Here is a 16493-nt window from a genome sequence, read left to right on the forward strand (position 1 = left end):
CACTGGATGTTTTAATGCATGTAAACCAATTAAAATTTGTTTATGAGGCATTAATTTAATAAGTTATGAGGACTGTGTTCACTGTCAAGTATAAACTATACAACAAGAGGTAAAATTCATTTCTGCCTAAGGAATGTGCTAATTAGCTTAAGTTGAGAAAGGTCATGTGGATTTCACTAAATAAATGAAGAAAATTAAAAAAAAGTTTTACCATAAAAAGGGGAGAAGGTTTACAATAGATAACGCAGCACTAGACACATCAAGCAAAAGAGAGTACAAAATATTACACTGTGCGAGCAAACAATGACTTACACTATGGCACAGAGGATAATGTTTAATCAAGGAAGATGAGAAGTGGGTAAACTAAACAATATTACATCAGATAGACTAAAGGATGAATAATTATGATCATTTAGACGCGAGATAAAATGAAAGTCTACAGTACACTTGTTGGCATTGCACTAGATTGCATAATTATTGAAAAGTATAAACGAAGAAAGTATCAAGTAGATTATTTTACATTTACTGTTATCCTCATCGCCACTAATCGGCTCCTTAGCCACTTGGGCGGTTGGTCACGTCTCTGTTACACACTTGGCAAATACTGAGCATGCACTGGCTCCTGAATATATCGGAACCTGCTCCAGTGTTGGTCAAGTCTTGCCTTGAATGAGCTCATACTCGGTGCCGTCACAACACTCTCTGGCAGATTGTTCGAAGAGTTCACAATTCTCACTCCGAAAAAATTGCCCTCACTGTTCACTGTTTTCTGAACTTGTGGGGCGGGTGTCCGCCAGCTCCAGGTATGTACATTCGACCGAGTAGTGCCCTCCGAAATGTTTATACACTTCGATTAGGTCGCCCCTTGCCCACCTGTAGTACAGTATAAGCGAGGCAGTTGCAGGCTTTCTAATCTCTCTGGGTAGCCGAGGTTCCATAGAGCAGGCACCAGTCTGGTGGCCCTCCTTTGGACATTGTCAATCAACTGACAGTCTCTAGCATGCCTCAGGGACCAGACGGGGTGACAGTACTCCAGGCGGGGAAGCACCTCACTCTTGAAGATTGTGATGGGAGACGGACCATCTGGACATCTAAACGACCTTTTTATAAGACCTACTAGTTTCGTTGCCTGATTCACCTTCTTCTCACACTGGCTCGAAAACTTCAGTTCATTATCAACATACACATCCAGGTCCTTTTCACATTCAATTCTCAAATAATGTAGTCTCTTCGTCCCGTTCGGACATATGATACGCCTCCTTACTGTTGGTGTGACCCAGGTGCATCCTCTTACACTTCGTGACATTGAATCTTAGCAGCCATTTCTTCAACCATTCTTGAAGCTCACAGAGATCCTTCTGCAGCTCTTCACAGTCTGTTTGGCTCTTAATTTCCCTAAATGACTTGGCATCGTACACAAACATTTGTATGGAGGAATGTATAGCTTGTGGCATATCACTTATGAAGCAAACAAACAACAACGGGCTCAATACAATGCCCTGTGGTACCCCGCTTGTCACAGGTACACAAAATAATTTTGTACTATTAATCACCACACACTATTTGCGGTCACGCAGAAAAATCCTGGTCCACGCTAAAACACTTCCCCGAATCTCGTACCCTTCCAGTTTAATTTTTAGCCTTTCATGGGATGCGCTGTCAAATGCCTTGGCAAAATCTACGTATATATTGTCAATAATTCCGAACTTGTTCTAAAATATAAGCCCAAACATCCAGGACCGTGAGTAATTGTTTTAACCAAGATCGTCCCAGCATAAAATCGTATTGACAATCCTTTACAAGGTTGTTTCGTAGTTGAGATCCCATCATGGCATCTCTTATAATGCTCTCTTGTACTTTACACACTATGCTGGTCAGGCTCACTGGTCTAGAATTATTCATAGAGGGACGGTCGCCCTTCTTGAATATAAGATTCACGTAAGCCATTTCCATTCGCCGGGACCTTTTGCTCCTCCAGGCATCTACAGAAAAGGATCTTTGGGGGCTCCACAAGCTCGTTACACAGTTCTCTGGGATGCACCATATCAGGGCCGGGACTCGTGTGAATCTTCAGCTTTGACAGTTTATATCTTATAACCTCTTCCCAGAACACAATGTTAGTCAGCATTGTGTTAAACCGTCTTTCCTCAAACGCAGGAAGATTGTTCACATCCTCTCTTGTGAACACCGAGGAAAAGAATTTGTTCAACGCCTCCACCTTATCCTGGTCGGAATCTGCAAAACTACCATCTTGCGTTTTTAAACTTTGCCTAGCGGTAATGTGATAAGAATAAGATATCACATATAATGATAACCTCCAAAAATAATAATAAATGAAACATTAAAAAAAAATGAAAGCAAAAGTACAGTACACTAAATAATATTTAGCAACAGTATATGACAGGAGGTTGTGTCAACAGTATATGACAGGAGGTTGTGTCAACAGTATACGACAGGAGGTTGTGTCAACAGTATATGGCAGGAGGTTGTGTCAACAGTATATGACAGGAGGTTGTGTCAACAGTATACGACAGGAGGTTGTGTTAACAGTATATGACAGGAGGTTGTGTCATCAGTATATGACAGGAGGTTGTGTCAACAGTATATAACAGGAGGTTAGGTTAACAGTATATGACAGGAGGTTGTGTCAACAGTATATGACAGGAGGTTGTGTCAACAGTATATGACAGGAGGTTGTGTCAACAGTATACGACAGGAGGTTGTGTTAACAGTATATGACAGGAGGTTGTGTCAACAGTATATGACAGGAGGTTGTGTCAACAGTATATAACAGGAGGTTAGGTTAACAGTATATGACAGGAGGTTGTGTCAGCAGTATATGACAGGAGGTTGTGTCAACACAGTGACAGGAGGTTGTGTTAACGGTATATGACAGGAGGTTGTGTCAACAGTATATGACAGGAGGTTGTGTCAACAGTATATGACAGGAGGTTGTGTCAACAGTATATGACAGGAGGTTGTGTCAACAGTATATGACAGGAGGTTGTGTCAACAGTATACGACAGGAGGTTGTGTTAACAGTATATGACGGGAGTTGTGTCAACAGTATATGACGGGAGGTTGTGTCAGCAGTATTATATGACAGGAGGTTGTGTCAACAGTATATGACAGGGAGGTTGTGTCAACAGTATACGACAGGAGGTTGTGTCAACATTATATGACGGGAGGTTGTGTCAACAGTATATGACGGGAGGTTGTGTCAACAGTATACGACAGGAGGTTGGGTCAACAGTATATGACAGGAGGTTGTGTCAACAGTATATGACAGGAGGTTGTGTCAACAGTATATGACAGGAGGTTGTGTCAACAGTATACGACAGGAGGTTGTGCTAACAGTATATGACAGGAGGTTGTGTCAACAGTATATGACAGGAGGTTGTGTCAACAGTATATAACAGGAGGTTAGGTTAACAGTATATGACAGGAGGTTGTGTCAACAGCATATGACAGGAGGTAGTGTCAACAGTATATAACAGGAGGTTAGGTTAACAGTATATGACAGGAGGTTGTGTCAACAGTATATGACAGGAGGTAGTGTCAACAGTATATAACAGGAGGTTAGGTTAACAGTATATGACAGGAGGTTGTGCTACTTTTTTGCTGTTATCCTCTTCACCACTGTTTGGCTCGTTCGCCACTTGGGCGGTTGGTCACGTCTCTGTTACACACTGTTAGCAAGTACTGGGCATGCACTGGCTCCTGAATATATCTGAACCTGGTCCAGTGTTGGTCAAGTCTGGTCTTGAAAGAGCTCACACTCGGTGCGGCAACAACACTCTGGCAGGTTGTTCGAAGAGTTTACAACTCTCACTCCGAAAATGTTTGCCCTCACTGTTTTCTGGACTTGTAGCTTCCTCAACCTTGAGTTGTGACCCCTTGTAGGGAGGGTGTCCGCCAGCTCCAGGTATGTACATTCGACCGAGTAGTGCCCTCCGAAATGTTTATACACTTCGATTAGGTCGCCCCTTGCCCATCTGTAGTATACTGTAAGCTCGGCAGTTGCAGGCGTTCTAATCTTTGGGTAACTGAGGTTCCATAAAGCAGGTACCAGTCTGGTGGCCCTCCTTTGGACGTTTTCTATCAATTGACAGTCTCTAGCATGCCTTGGGGACCAGACGAGGAAGTACCTCACTCTTGAAGATCGTGATGAGCGACGCAGCATCCAGATATCTAAACGACCTTCTTATAAGACTTACTAGTTATCACCATAAACACTGTATCCCCTTATGAATGATGGATTGTATGCACAATCACAGTTCTTTACAAAACACAGAAAATACTTTCTTTGTGGCAGCAATGATGTGCTTCGGTTTCTTATAGGAACGTTGCTTGCTTTTATTTTTTTCCACTTTATTTTCAATTTCAACCTTTGTTTCAGTTATCACTATGGATTATCCTAGCCAAAGGCACAGTACTACACTCTCTTATCATCCTCTGGACGGTGAGTCACAGCTATGGACAAGTCTTATTAAAAATTTCTGCAGTAAATCTTGGCATATGGCAGTGGTTTTATGGTTGTATCCCCACGGTCAACTGTTCCAGTCGAGTCGGAAGAATACATGTATTTCAATATACAATCAAGAATAACATTAAAAATCCTATAATGATTTATACATTTACATCACTAAGATGATCTTGATGCTCTTATGTACCCCCGGTCTAATTTCAGCTGCTCAACGACGAAGGCCCAAAGTGCAAACACGTTTTGTTACAAAGATGCTACACGACCCAACCCATACGACCCGCCGGACCTTGAATCATTTACACTGTACTTGGTTGCCCTCTGATCAAAACAACGAGAAAAAATAATGTGTTGAGGTAAGAAGAAATCTGTAATAAGAAGAAATATTATTAAGATGTAAATCTTGTAGACTGAAATGAACAAAACACTGGGCAGGTAGGATAAAGGTGACCAGCATTAGAAAAATTCCATGAACTGTATTGCTGAACCACTTTTTTACAAATGATCCGAACCTAAGTCAATCTCAATTAACCTAATGATCCTACGGTAGTTTTTGACAAAGATAACATAGTTGCAGTTGCTTCAAGTGACCTGAAAATCGTTTTCACAGTAAAATTTCTGACATTCACCATGTTTTATTAAGGTGATATTGAAGTTTACAAAACACAGTGTAAAATGGTCCAGACAGTCTTACACATTTAATTAAGGTGAAATAGCAATACACACGGTAGTACCTGTGGCAGTGTTGTGGACACTTAGCAAACAAAGCTATCATACTAACCAACTGCTTTAACTTACATCAGAAAATTTTGTAAACAATGTAATACATTTCAAAACAGTTACAGTTGCTGGAATTAAAGACTGCATTTTGTACAGTAGTTAGAGCAGTGAAATGAGGAAATTCACACGCAAATGGACAGTGATAAATTACTGTACATGTATACATGTGTATAAAGAATGAAGAATCATAACACGAAATACAATCATACTTAGAATATCGTTTACTCAATAATGATCATACGGTATTCATGACTAACTTCAAGCGCTCACTTATTAGACTCCTCTATTTGTTTTCATATACTACTTCAACATATAAAATCTCATAACTAAACAATATATATATTGATGAAAACTAACTTTAAGAAATCACAGTAATTTTCATGACTAGAAAACATTTAGTGAAGGCAAAATGAGCTTATTATATTGTTTTAAATGAATATTCAATTAAGAAACAGATTATCAAAATGTGTATTGTATAGTAAAGAATAAATAATATCTTTAGAGATGTCCACAACATAAGTCCTGACTATAAACACAAGAATTGTGGAGCTGAAACTGAATTCTGAAATTAGTGAATTATATAAAACAGATTCAGATAATACTGACACTCCTGAAACAGACATAAGCACTAACGAGGAGAAACTTTAAATGTACACTACAGTATATACTACACAATACAGGGTATTGGAAAAAATGAGCACACACGCACACAGTCGTATAGATTTTCATGGTAATCAATTCAGTGCTCGTACTGTACAGTTTTACAACAGTACCATTGTCCTAACTTGTGGAAGACCTCACACATCAGTAAGTGAGGACAATGTTGCTGTTGTAATACTCTACAGTACAAGCATTCACTTGATCACCACTAAAATTTGTATGTTTATATATATATATATATATATATATATATATATATATATATATATATATATATATATATATATATATATATATATATATATATATATATATATATATATATATATATATATATATATATATATATATATATATATATATATCTTTATTCAAGACATCTTCAGAGTCAACTGAATTACATGGACGGAGAGAGGCTCTGAAGATGTCTTGAATAAAGACGAAAGCTAAGATGCTCCATTGTTTCCTTTTCCTGTGTGAATTTATCAAGTTTTATCTAATCACATTATTGGATCTACATGATATATATATATATATATATATATATATATATATATATATATATATATATATTTCATGAAACGTGGATAAATAAAATAAATCATATATATATATATATATATATATATATATATTAAATCACTGTAGGTGGCGTAATCCAGATTGTATGCTGAAGACCACAGGAAAACCTAAAGTTCCCCAGAAATCAGGTAATTCATCTTCAGGGTTTGTACTCACAAGATGTGAATTGCACTGAAATTTTATTTCTGTATATATATATATATATATATATATATATATATATAAGGGGTAGATCAATAACCAAGGGGTAGATTAAAGGATAAGGGGTTGATAAAAGGCTAAGGGGTTGATCAAAGGCTAGGGGTAGATCAAAGGCTAAGGGGTAGATCAAAGGTAGGGGGTATATCAAAGGCTAAGGGGTAGATCAAAGGTGAGGTAAATAAATACCCAAAGGGTAGATCAATAACCAAGGGGTTGATCAAAGCTTAAGAGTATATCAAAGGCTACGGGGTTGATCAAAGGCTAGGGGTAGATCAAAGGCTAAGGGGTATATCAAAGGCTAAGGGGTAGATCAAAGGTAGGGGTAAATAAATAACCAAGGGGTAGATCAAAAGCTAAGGTAGATTAAAGGCGAATGGGTAGATCAAAGGCTAAAGGAGATCAATAACCAGGGGTAGATCAAGGCTAGAGGGTTGATCAAAGGCTAAGAGGTAGATCCAACCAATGGGTGAATCAAGGCTAATTGACAGATCAAAGGCTAAGAGGTAGATCAACAACCAATGGGTAGATCAAAAGGCCAAGGGTAGATCAATAACAAGGGGTAGATCAAAAGGCTAAGGGTTGATCAAAAGCTAAGGGGTAGATCAAAGGCTAAGGGGAATTAAAGACTAAGGGGTAGATCAAAGCAAGGGTAGATCAAATGCCAAGGGTAGATTAAAGGCTAATGGATTGATCAAAGGCTAAGGGGTAGACCAAAGGCTAAGGGGTATATCAAAGGCTAAGGGGTATAAACATTGGCTAAGGGGTAGGAAAAAAGGCTAAGGGGTAGATCAAACAAGGGGTAGATCAAGGCTAAGGGTAGATCAAGGCTAAGGGGTAGATCAAAGCTAATGGGTAGATCAATAACCAGGGGTAGATCAATACCAAGGGGTAGATCAAAGGCTAAGGGGTAGATCAAAGGCTAATGGGTAGATCAATAACCAGGGGGTAGATCAATAACCAAGGGTAGATCAAAGGCTAATGGGTAGATCAATAACCAGGGGTAGATCAATAATCAAGGGTAGATCAAAGGCTAAGGGTAGATCAATAACCGGGGTAGATCAATAACCAAGGGGTAGATCAAGGCTAATGGGTAGATCAATAACCAGAGATCAATAACCAAGGGTAGATCAAATGCTAATGGGTAGATCCAACCAGCAGGTAGATCAATAACCAAGGGGTAGATCAAAGGCTAATGGGTAGATCAAAACCCAGGGGTAGATCAATAACCAGGGGTAGATCCAAAGGCTAAGGGTAGATCAACCAGGGGGTAGATCGAAGTCTAGGGGTAGATAAAGGTAATGGGTGATCAATAACCAAGGGGTAGATCAAAGGCTAAGGGTAGATCAATAACCAGGGGTAGATCAATAACCAAGGGTAGATCAAAGACTAAGGGGTAGATCAAAGGCTAATGGGTAGATCAATAACCAGGGTAGATCAATAACAAGGGTAGATCAAAGGCTAATGGGTAGATCAATAACCAAGGGGTAGATCAAGGCTAAGGGTAGATCAAATAACCAGGAGGTAGATCCAATAACCAGGGGTAGATCAAGGCTAAGGGGTAGATCAAAGGCTAATGGGTAGATCAATAACAAGGGGTAGAGCAATAACAAGGGTAGATCAAAGGCTAATGGGTAGATGAATAACCAGGGGTAGATCAATAACCAAGGGTGGATCAATAACCAAGGGTAGATCAAAGGCTAATGGGTAGATCAATAACCAAGGGTAGATCAAGGCTAATGGGTAGATCAATAACCGGGGTAGATCAATAACCAAGGAGTAGGTCAAATGCTAATGGGTAGATCAATAACCAGGGGTAGATGAATAACCAAGGGTAGATCAAAGGCTAAGCGGTAGATCAATAACCAGGGGTAGATCAATAACAGAGGTAGATCAATAACCAGGGGTAGATCAACAGGGGTAGATCAACAACCAGGGGTATATCAAAGTCTAGAAAAGGTGAATCAAAGGCTAATGGGTAGATCAATAACCAGGGGTAGATCAAAAGGCTAAGGGTAGATCAAGGCTAATGGGTAAATCAATAAACAGGGGTAGATCAATAACCAAGGGTAGATCAAATGCTAATGGAGTAGATCAACAACCGGGGGTAGAGCAATAACCAAGGGTAGATCAAAAGCTAATGGGTAGATCAATAACCAGGGGTAGATCAATAACAGGGTAGATCAAAGGCTAATGGGTAGATCAATAACCAGGAGGTAGATAATAACAAGGGTAGATCAAAGGCTAATGGGTAGATCAATAACCGGGGTAGATCAATAACAAGGAGTAGATCAAAGGCTAATGGGTAGATCAATAACCAGGGTGATCAATAACCAAGGGGTAGATCAAAGACTAAGGGTAGATCAAAGGCTAATGGGTAGATCAATAACCAGGGGAGATCAATAACAAGGGTAGATCCAAAGGCTAATGGGTAGATCAATAACCAAGGGTGAATCAAAGGCTAAGGGTAGATCAATAACTAGGGGTAGATCAACAACCAAGGGTAGATCAAAGGCTAAGGGTAGATCAAATGCTAATGGGTAGATCAATAACCAGGGGTAGATCAATAACCAAGGGGTGAATCACCAAGGGGTAGATCAAAGGCCAATGGGTGGATCAATAACCAGGGGTAGATCAAAGGCTAATGGTAAATCAATAACCGGGGGTCAATAACCAAGGAGTAGGTCAAAGGCTAATGGTGAACAATAACAGGATAGATCAATACCAAGGGGTAGATCAAAGGCTAATGGTTGAATCAACCGGGGTGATCAATAACCGGAGTAGATCAAAGGCTAATGGGTGATGTCAACCAACCGGGGTAGGAGTCAATAACGGGGTAGATCAAAGGCTAATGGGTGATCAATAACGTGGGGTAGATCAATAACCAAGGGTAGATCAAAGGCTAATGGGTAGATCAATAACCAGGGGAGATCAATAACCAAGGGGTAGATCAAAGGCTATGGGTAGATCCATAACCGGGGTAGATCAATAACCAAGGGTGGATCAAAAATAATGGGTGGATCATAACCAGGGGTAGATCAATAACCAGAGTTGGAATCAAGGTAATGAATAGATCAATAACGGGGTAGATCAATAACCAAGGAGTAGATCAAAGGCTAATGGGTAGATCAATAACCAGGGGTAGATGAATAACCAAAGGGTAGATCAACCAGGGGTAGATCAATAACCAGGATGAGGTCAATAACCAGGGTAGATCAATAACCAGGGGTAGATCAATACCAGGGGTAGATCAATAACCAGGGGGTCAATCAGGGGTATATCAAGTCTAAGGGTAGATCAAAGGCTAATGGGTAGATCAATAACCAAGGGGTAGATCAAAGGCTAAGGGGTAGATCAAAGGCTAATGGGCAGATCAATAACCAAGGGTGAATCAATAACCAAGGGGTAGATCAAAGGCTAATGGGTAGGTCAATAACCAGGGGGTAGATCAATAACCAAGGGGTAGATCAAAGGCTAAGGGTAGATCAATAACCAGGGGTAGATCAATAACCAAGGGGTAGATCAAAGGCTAATGGGTAGATCAATAACAAGAGATCAATAACCAAGGAGATCAAAGGCTAATGGGTAGATCAATAACCGGGGGTAGATCAATAACCAAGGGTAGATCAAAGGCTAATGGGTGATCAATAACCAGGGGTAGATCAATAACCAAGGAGTAGATCAAGGGCTAATGGGTAGATCAATAACCAGGGTGAATCAATAACCAAGGAGTGATCAAAGGTTAATGGGTAGGTCAATAACCAGGGGTAGATCAATAACCAAGGGGTAGATCAAGGCTAATGGGTAGATCAATAACCAGGGGTAGATCAATAACCAAGGAGTAGATCAAAGGGCTAATGGGTAGATCAATAACCAGGGGTAGATCAATAACCAAGGAGGTAGATCAAGGGCTAATGGGTAGATCAATAACCAGGGGTAGATCAATAACCAAGGAGTAGATCAAAGGCTAATGGGTAGATCAATAACCAGGGGTTAGATCAATAACCAAGGGGTAGATCAAAGGCTAATGGGTAGATCAATAACCGGGGGTAGATCAATAACCAAGGGGTAGATCAAAGGCTAAGGGGTAGATTAATGTATTAAAATTATGTCCACAATTAAATTTTCTCATTTAGTTGTCAAGGGCAGCTTCATTAATATGGGGTAAGTCGGCTTTCTAAATAACGGATATACTAATTTCATACAATACGAGATATATTAGTCACATAAGAACGGATGCATTAGTCATATAAGAACGGATACATGAGTTTCATATAATAATGAGGGAATAAACTTTATAAATAAGTGGCAGATCAATGAATCTGGGCAAAATATGAAGGGGGAAATTAACCTAACCTAATCTGGGCAGTATATGAGAGGGGAAATTAATATAACCTGAACAGTAAATGAGGGAAAATTTTAATAGTCATGAAAATTTATTAACCAGAGGGGAGATGACTTAGTGGTCAAGAAATAATTTTGCAAATACTGTAATGGGTCAGCCAGTAGGAATTCATGGATTGGGTGAAAAACACAAATTGTCGCTATTTTGCCAATTATTTCTAAATTTTATTTTTCATATAGTAAGACCCCTCTAAGTCAAACTTCGTAAGTTGGAACCCCCATATGTTGGAAGATTTCTGGCTTAGGGGCAGTTATGTGAGGTGGCAATTGGGTGAGGCCTCAGTTCCCACATGTTTATAATTGCGACCACTGCTCCACACTATGGAATCTGGGTTTTTTCATATTCACTGCTTCCCTGGTGTATTATTATGGTTCTAAGACAAGTACAGGTGCTCCTCTACTTATGAACGTTCAACTTACAAACTTTCAGAGATACAAACATCATCACTGAAGGGGGTTACCTGCCAGAACAGGTGTTTAATGTGGATGAGACTGGATTATTTTGAAGGAAATTCCAGATAGAACAAACATTACCAATGAGGAGAAGAGTGAGCCAGGTTTTAAGGCTGTATTAAAGGGTATAGCTGCACTAAATATCCATAATCTTTTCAATTTTTACAATATGTTTGGTATCTACAAGAGTAAGTTGGACTTACAAACAAGTCTCAGAAACGTAACTCGTTCGTAAGTAGAGGAGCACCTGTACTGTAAAGGCATAACACCACCACTGAGGATCACTGGGAGAAAATGAATGACACTCAGAACTCTACTAACTAAAGAGAAAATGAAGATATGAGACAATCAATGTTGGGGTCTCCAAGAAAAAATAAATAAAATAAATTAATAAATAAATAAAAAAATGAAAAAATAAATAATATATATATATCACTGTAGGTGCGCGTGATCTAGGTATATGCTGATAACCACAAGGAAAGAAGAAAACACAAAGTTCCCAAGAGCTTTCGTGTAATTCAGGGGTGAGTACAGACTGTACTCACCTGAATAATACAAGCAAAACATTTCATTAATATTATATATATATATATATATATATATATATATATATATATATATATATATATATATATATATATATATATATAAAATCCTGAATTTTAATTTTTCCGGTATTCTTGTACTGTAGCTTCTCCTAAATTTACATCTTGAGTTGTTCCAATACAAGATATCACTATAGTGTTTTTAGATCATTTACTCATCCATTTTCATTCATTTACAGTAACTATTGGTAAAGTAGTACAGGTTGGACCCCGCTAATCCGGGACCCGATAGTACGGCAGCTTCGATGGTTCGGGACAGTGTTTGAAACTGGCTGTCGGTAGTTTCCAGGTATCAGTAGACCTATAATATACAATTCTCTCTTTGCTTTCTCTGCTAATGTACTTATTTCTGAGTCGCAGTACAGTAAAGTTGTGGTATAGCACTAACACTTTGTCAGTAAGCCTGGGCTAGATGTATACTGATGTAAGTTGTATTGGTATCAGTAATAGAACATTTTATGCATTATTATGTCTTTTTTTAACCTCGGCTTCGATGGTTCGGAGTTTTCGCAGATCAACAGTTAAGGGGTAGATCAGTAGTTAAGAGGCAGAGCAATAGTTAAGGGAACAAAGCAATAGTTAAGAGGCAGAGCAATAGCTAAAGGGCAGAGCAATAGTTAAGGGGAAGAGCAATAGTTAAGGGATAGTTTCAAAAGAAAATTTTTTCTCTAAAGCCACTTTACACCAACATGAAAGAAACTCTATTAAAGAGTAAAATTCACTTACAAATAGTTATAAGAAATTGCTAACAAGGACAACTACTGTATTGTTATGAACAATGACTAAATAAGAAAAGTAGACAAATAACACTACAGTAATATATGTAATAATTAGTAAATATTAAATAGTATACTAAGTAAATGAGGCTACAAAGAACTACTTTACTAAGAAGGTTCAACTGTTGCATTACAATAACTAGGTTAAACCAGCATGATAGTAACACAAAACTAATTTAATCATGAATAATTAGATGCATTAGGTTAACTAAGACAATTAAAAGAATACATACAAGCTAATGAGATAAGACTATACAGTACTATCATTTTAAGAAGATTAAATTATGTAGAGCAACCATGTGAAGACTCGTAAATAAGGAAGGTCAGTTGATAAGGGAAAAGGAGTCAGGGAAGGTTAATGAGAGTGAGCTCAGTGGAGGAGCCTTGCACAGGTGTACTGGAAAAGCATCTGATACTTTAGTTTATGACTAAATACTGTACTCCATTATGCAGTACAGTACTGTATTATTACAGATTTGATATTACAGTATATTGTATTATGATTCTGGTTATCTAATAACCTTGTATTTCTAAGTCCACAGTGAATGTCTTGTTATTCTTTAACTCATTTAGTGGTTTCACTACTCACACCAGTGGCACAATAAAACGACAGTTTTGGGGGCTGAAGTTCAAAAGAAATTAGCTCTAGCTTAAATACGTTTTGAATTCAGATCAAATATTTTTCTACATAGGAATAAAAAGGATTAATATTAGATCAAATACTTTTACACCTCAAAGATCAAATTCTTTTCAGCTACACCAGCAGGTGCCTCCAGTGCCTCAGTCAGCAGGTTGTAGACAGCGACCAACATTGAAATATGGAAAAGCCATAGACGATACGGTCAAGATGAACACACTGATCACTAAACTTGATCCAATAAAACAAAACAATCTTAACATCCATAAACCTGTACCCCTGGAGGGCACTAAGCCAAGGAAAAGTACCCTAGGAGGACACTAAGCTGAGGCGAAGTACCTCAAAAGGACACTAAGCTGAGAAGTAACACAAAAGGACATGAGGCTGAGGAAACGTAAGATTCATAGAAAGGCCAGTCAGTGAAGGGGAAGACTGTTTTATGTTTCCCTCCAGGGAAAGAAATTTCAAAACCATAAGAAACACATTACAGGCATTGCCTTGTGTTGAGTGACACTCTGGTCAATGAGGGCGGGATGTAAAATCTGTGATGAAGACAATATTTAAGTTACCAAATTAAATTGATAACCTCTGAAACAGAGAACAGATGTGACTCTGAACGTTGGCAATCACTAAATATTATTTTTTACAGCAGTTACTGGAAAATAAATTGACTTACTTCAAAATTACAGTGCTAAACGTTTCTCAGACATGGACATTAAAAAGACTATTACACACGACTGAATGGAAGATGTATGCAATTACAAACACTGTACTTTACAGATTGTGGACATTATCTTGAGCAACATAACCAAGGTAAAGAAGATCAAAGGGGAGGAATAGAAACCTCTTCAGTATCAGCAGAAAGTATCTACTAAAACCTCCCAACAGCCTTCATAATGCCACGAGAAGTTGGAAGGCAAGAAGATTCATACTGCCTTCACACAACACTGCCCAGAGTACAGTAAACCAAACTCTGATAAAAATTACCCTTCTTCTTGAAGACTTCTTGTTTATATGTAACTGTGCTTGGACAACCAAGATATTTGAGCACATTAGTTCATAAGGTGAACGACATTCATTACAAATTTATGAAGACAAGACATTAGGGAAAAAATGTGAGTGGATGGACAGGAAAGAAAAATAAAATACTATACAGAATTAAGGGGAATCGGACCTTTATAAATAAAGTTAAGAGAACTATGTTTCTTCAGTGATAATATACCGTAATCAATATTCTTTAAAAAAATTCTTACAAAGACTCACGTCATGACTAGAAGAAATGTGGGAAGCCCGCCCAGCATAAATATAATAAGTAAATCGTTACTGGTAAATAAAGACATATATGTAGAGAGAGAGTCACAATACAAATCCCCTAACAATATCAAAATAAAAACACCAACCAGAGGAAAAAAAAGTATATTTGTGAATTAAGGGGGCAAGAGTTCACCTTCATAAAGTTCAACAGGTTACTCTGAAGACTCCAGTGTGTCTCACAGATACTTGTGTGGTGAGAGGAAAATGTGATGGTATGGTACACCTCCAGAAAGATTTAGTTAAGTTGGCAAGAGGTCAATTGTATCCAGTTACCTAAACAGTCAGGAGACATAATAGGTTATTAAAAAAAATTAGTTATACAGTGTAAAGAAATGAGGAGGATCTCCATTCTGTTATAAGAATGTTAGCAAAAGATACACAAGATTATAAAAAACAAATTACACTGAGCAGAATATAATGACAATATCACCCAATAAAATCACACAAAACAAGTATTTGGACACTGAAATATCTAACAATTTACAAAAAAAAATCCATTCATGATCTATAATATAGAAAAATATATGACAGGACCTCAAGAGCAGTAACACACACAGGCTAACAGGAAACAATAAAAAAGTCAAGACTCTTGTAACACTACTACACGTGTGCGAGCAACAAGAGGGACGCCAGAGACCACAGAAGAGACATCGGAACCACGAAGAAATGGACGCCAAAGACCACAAAGAAATGGACGCAAAGACCACAAATAATTAAGTCAATCCGGCACGACAAAGACGAGACAGTAAATGGAGAGTGAGAGAGAGACACAGCTGTTGGGACACCCGTTGTTGACCTGAGGACTGAGGCAGAGGCGGGGAGGGGTTGTGCCGTCCAGGGGAGTACAGGGACCCTCCACAAGTAGGTCCCCCACTTACCAAGGTGCGCGACAGCTGTGGGAGGGAAACATGAACCTCATTAACAAAACACAGATAGTGGTGAATCTAACTTCCTCTTCTCTTGCATTAAGGTGAAGGATGTTTGAAGTGTTTTGAACTCAACCTCCTCCTACAATTAGGGAAAAGGAAGTTAGACAAGATTAATTTGTTAATGTTAACATCTGTTTATAAATGTTAGAAATTATGTTTCACATTCCTCCTCTGTTGAAGTACAGGATATTAGGTACAGTATTAATTACTTTTAAAAATTCTCATTCATTGATAAACTGACATGATGAATGATTGGCCTAGATGTGCTTTGGGTATCATATGGTCTCTCTCAAGGAGGAAATTAAGAATGCTCAAAGTCTCACACTCCTTCCTTCATTAAGCGGGTGGAAGGGAGGTGATCAGTGTGCGGGTTCTGGTTCGGGCTGGATGAGAACACTTAGAATATTAAATCACATCTATTGTTTCTGTTCAGAAAATATTCTAATCTAATATTTTCTCTAAAAAAATTCTTGTCTAAATTAGAGAGAGTGCTGGTGAGATGGTGTATGAGCCAATATATGAATTATAAAACAATTTAAAATATATCAATATTAAAACTTCAGATAAAATTGTACACAATGAGGTAAGTTCATTATTAAAAGGAAAGCCAATGAATAAACAGATATTCATACTTATCCCTACTATAAAGTTTGCTATCTTAAATATAGTATG

At 38.3% G+C, this 16493-nt stretch overlaps 1 protein-coding gene across 1 annotated transcript in view; it reads right to left on the minus strand.

Moving 5' to 3' along the window:
- Window positions 1-16493, minus strand: part of LOC121862401 (SCY1-like protein 2) — a 225703-nt gene that overhangs the window by 11942 nt on the left and 197268 nt on the right. The window contains exon 8 of the mRNA XM_042360665.1: window positions 15771-15785. Coding sequence (XP_042216599.1) covers window positions 15771-15785 — 15 coding nt within the window. The remainder of the gene's footprint in view (window positions 1-15770; window positions 15786-16493) is intronic.

Source organism: Homarus americanus, unplaced genomic scaffold (assembly GCF_018991925.1).
Source record: "Homarus americanus isolate GMGI-L3 unplaced genomic scaffold, GMGI_Hamer_2.0 scaffold31037, whole genome shotgun sequence".
Taxonomy (NCBI): Eukaryota; Metazoa; Arthropoda; class Malacostraca; order Decapoda; family Nephropidae; genus Homarus; species Homarus americanus.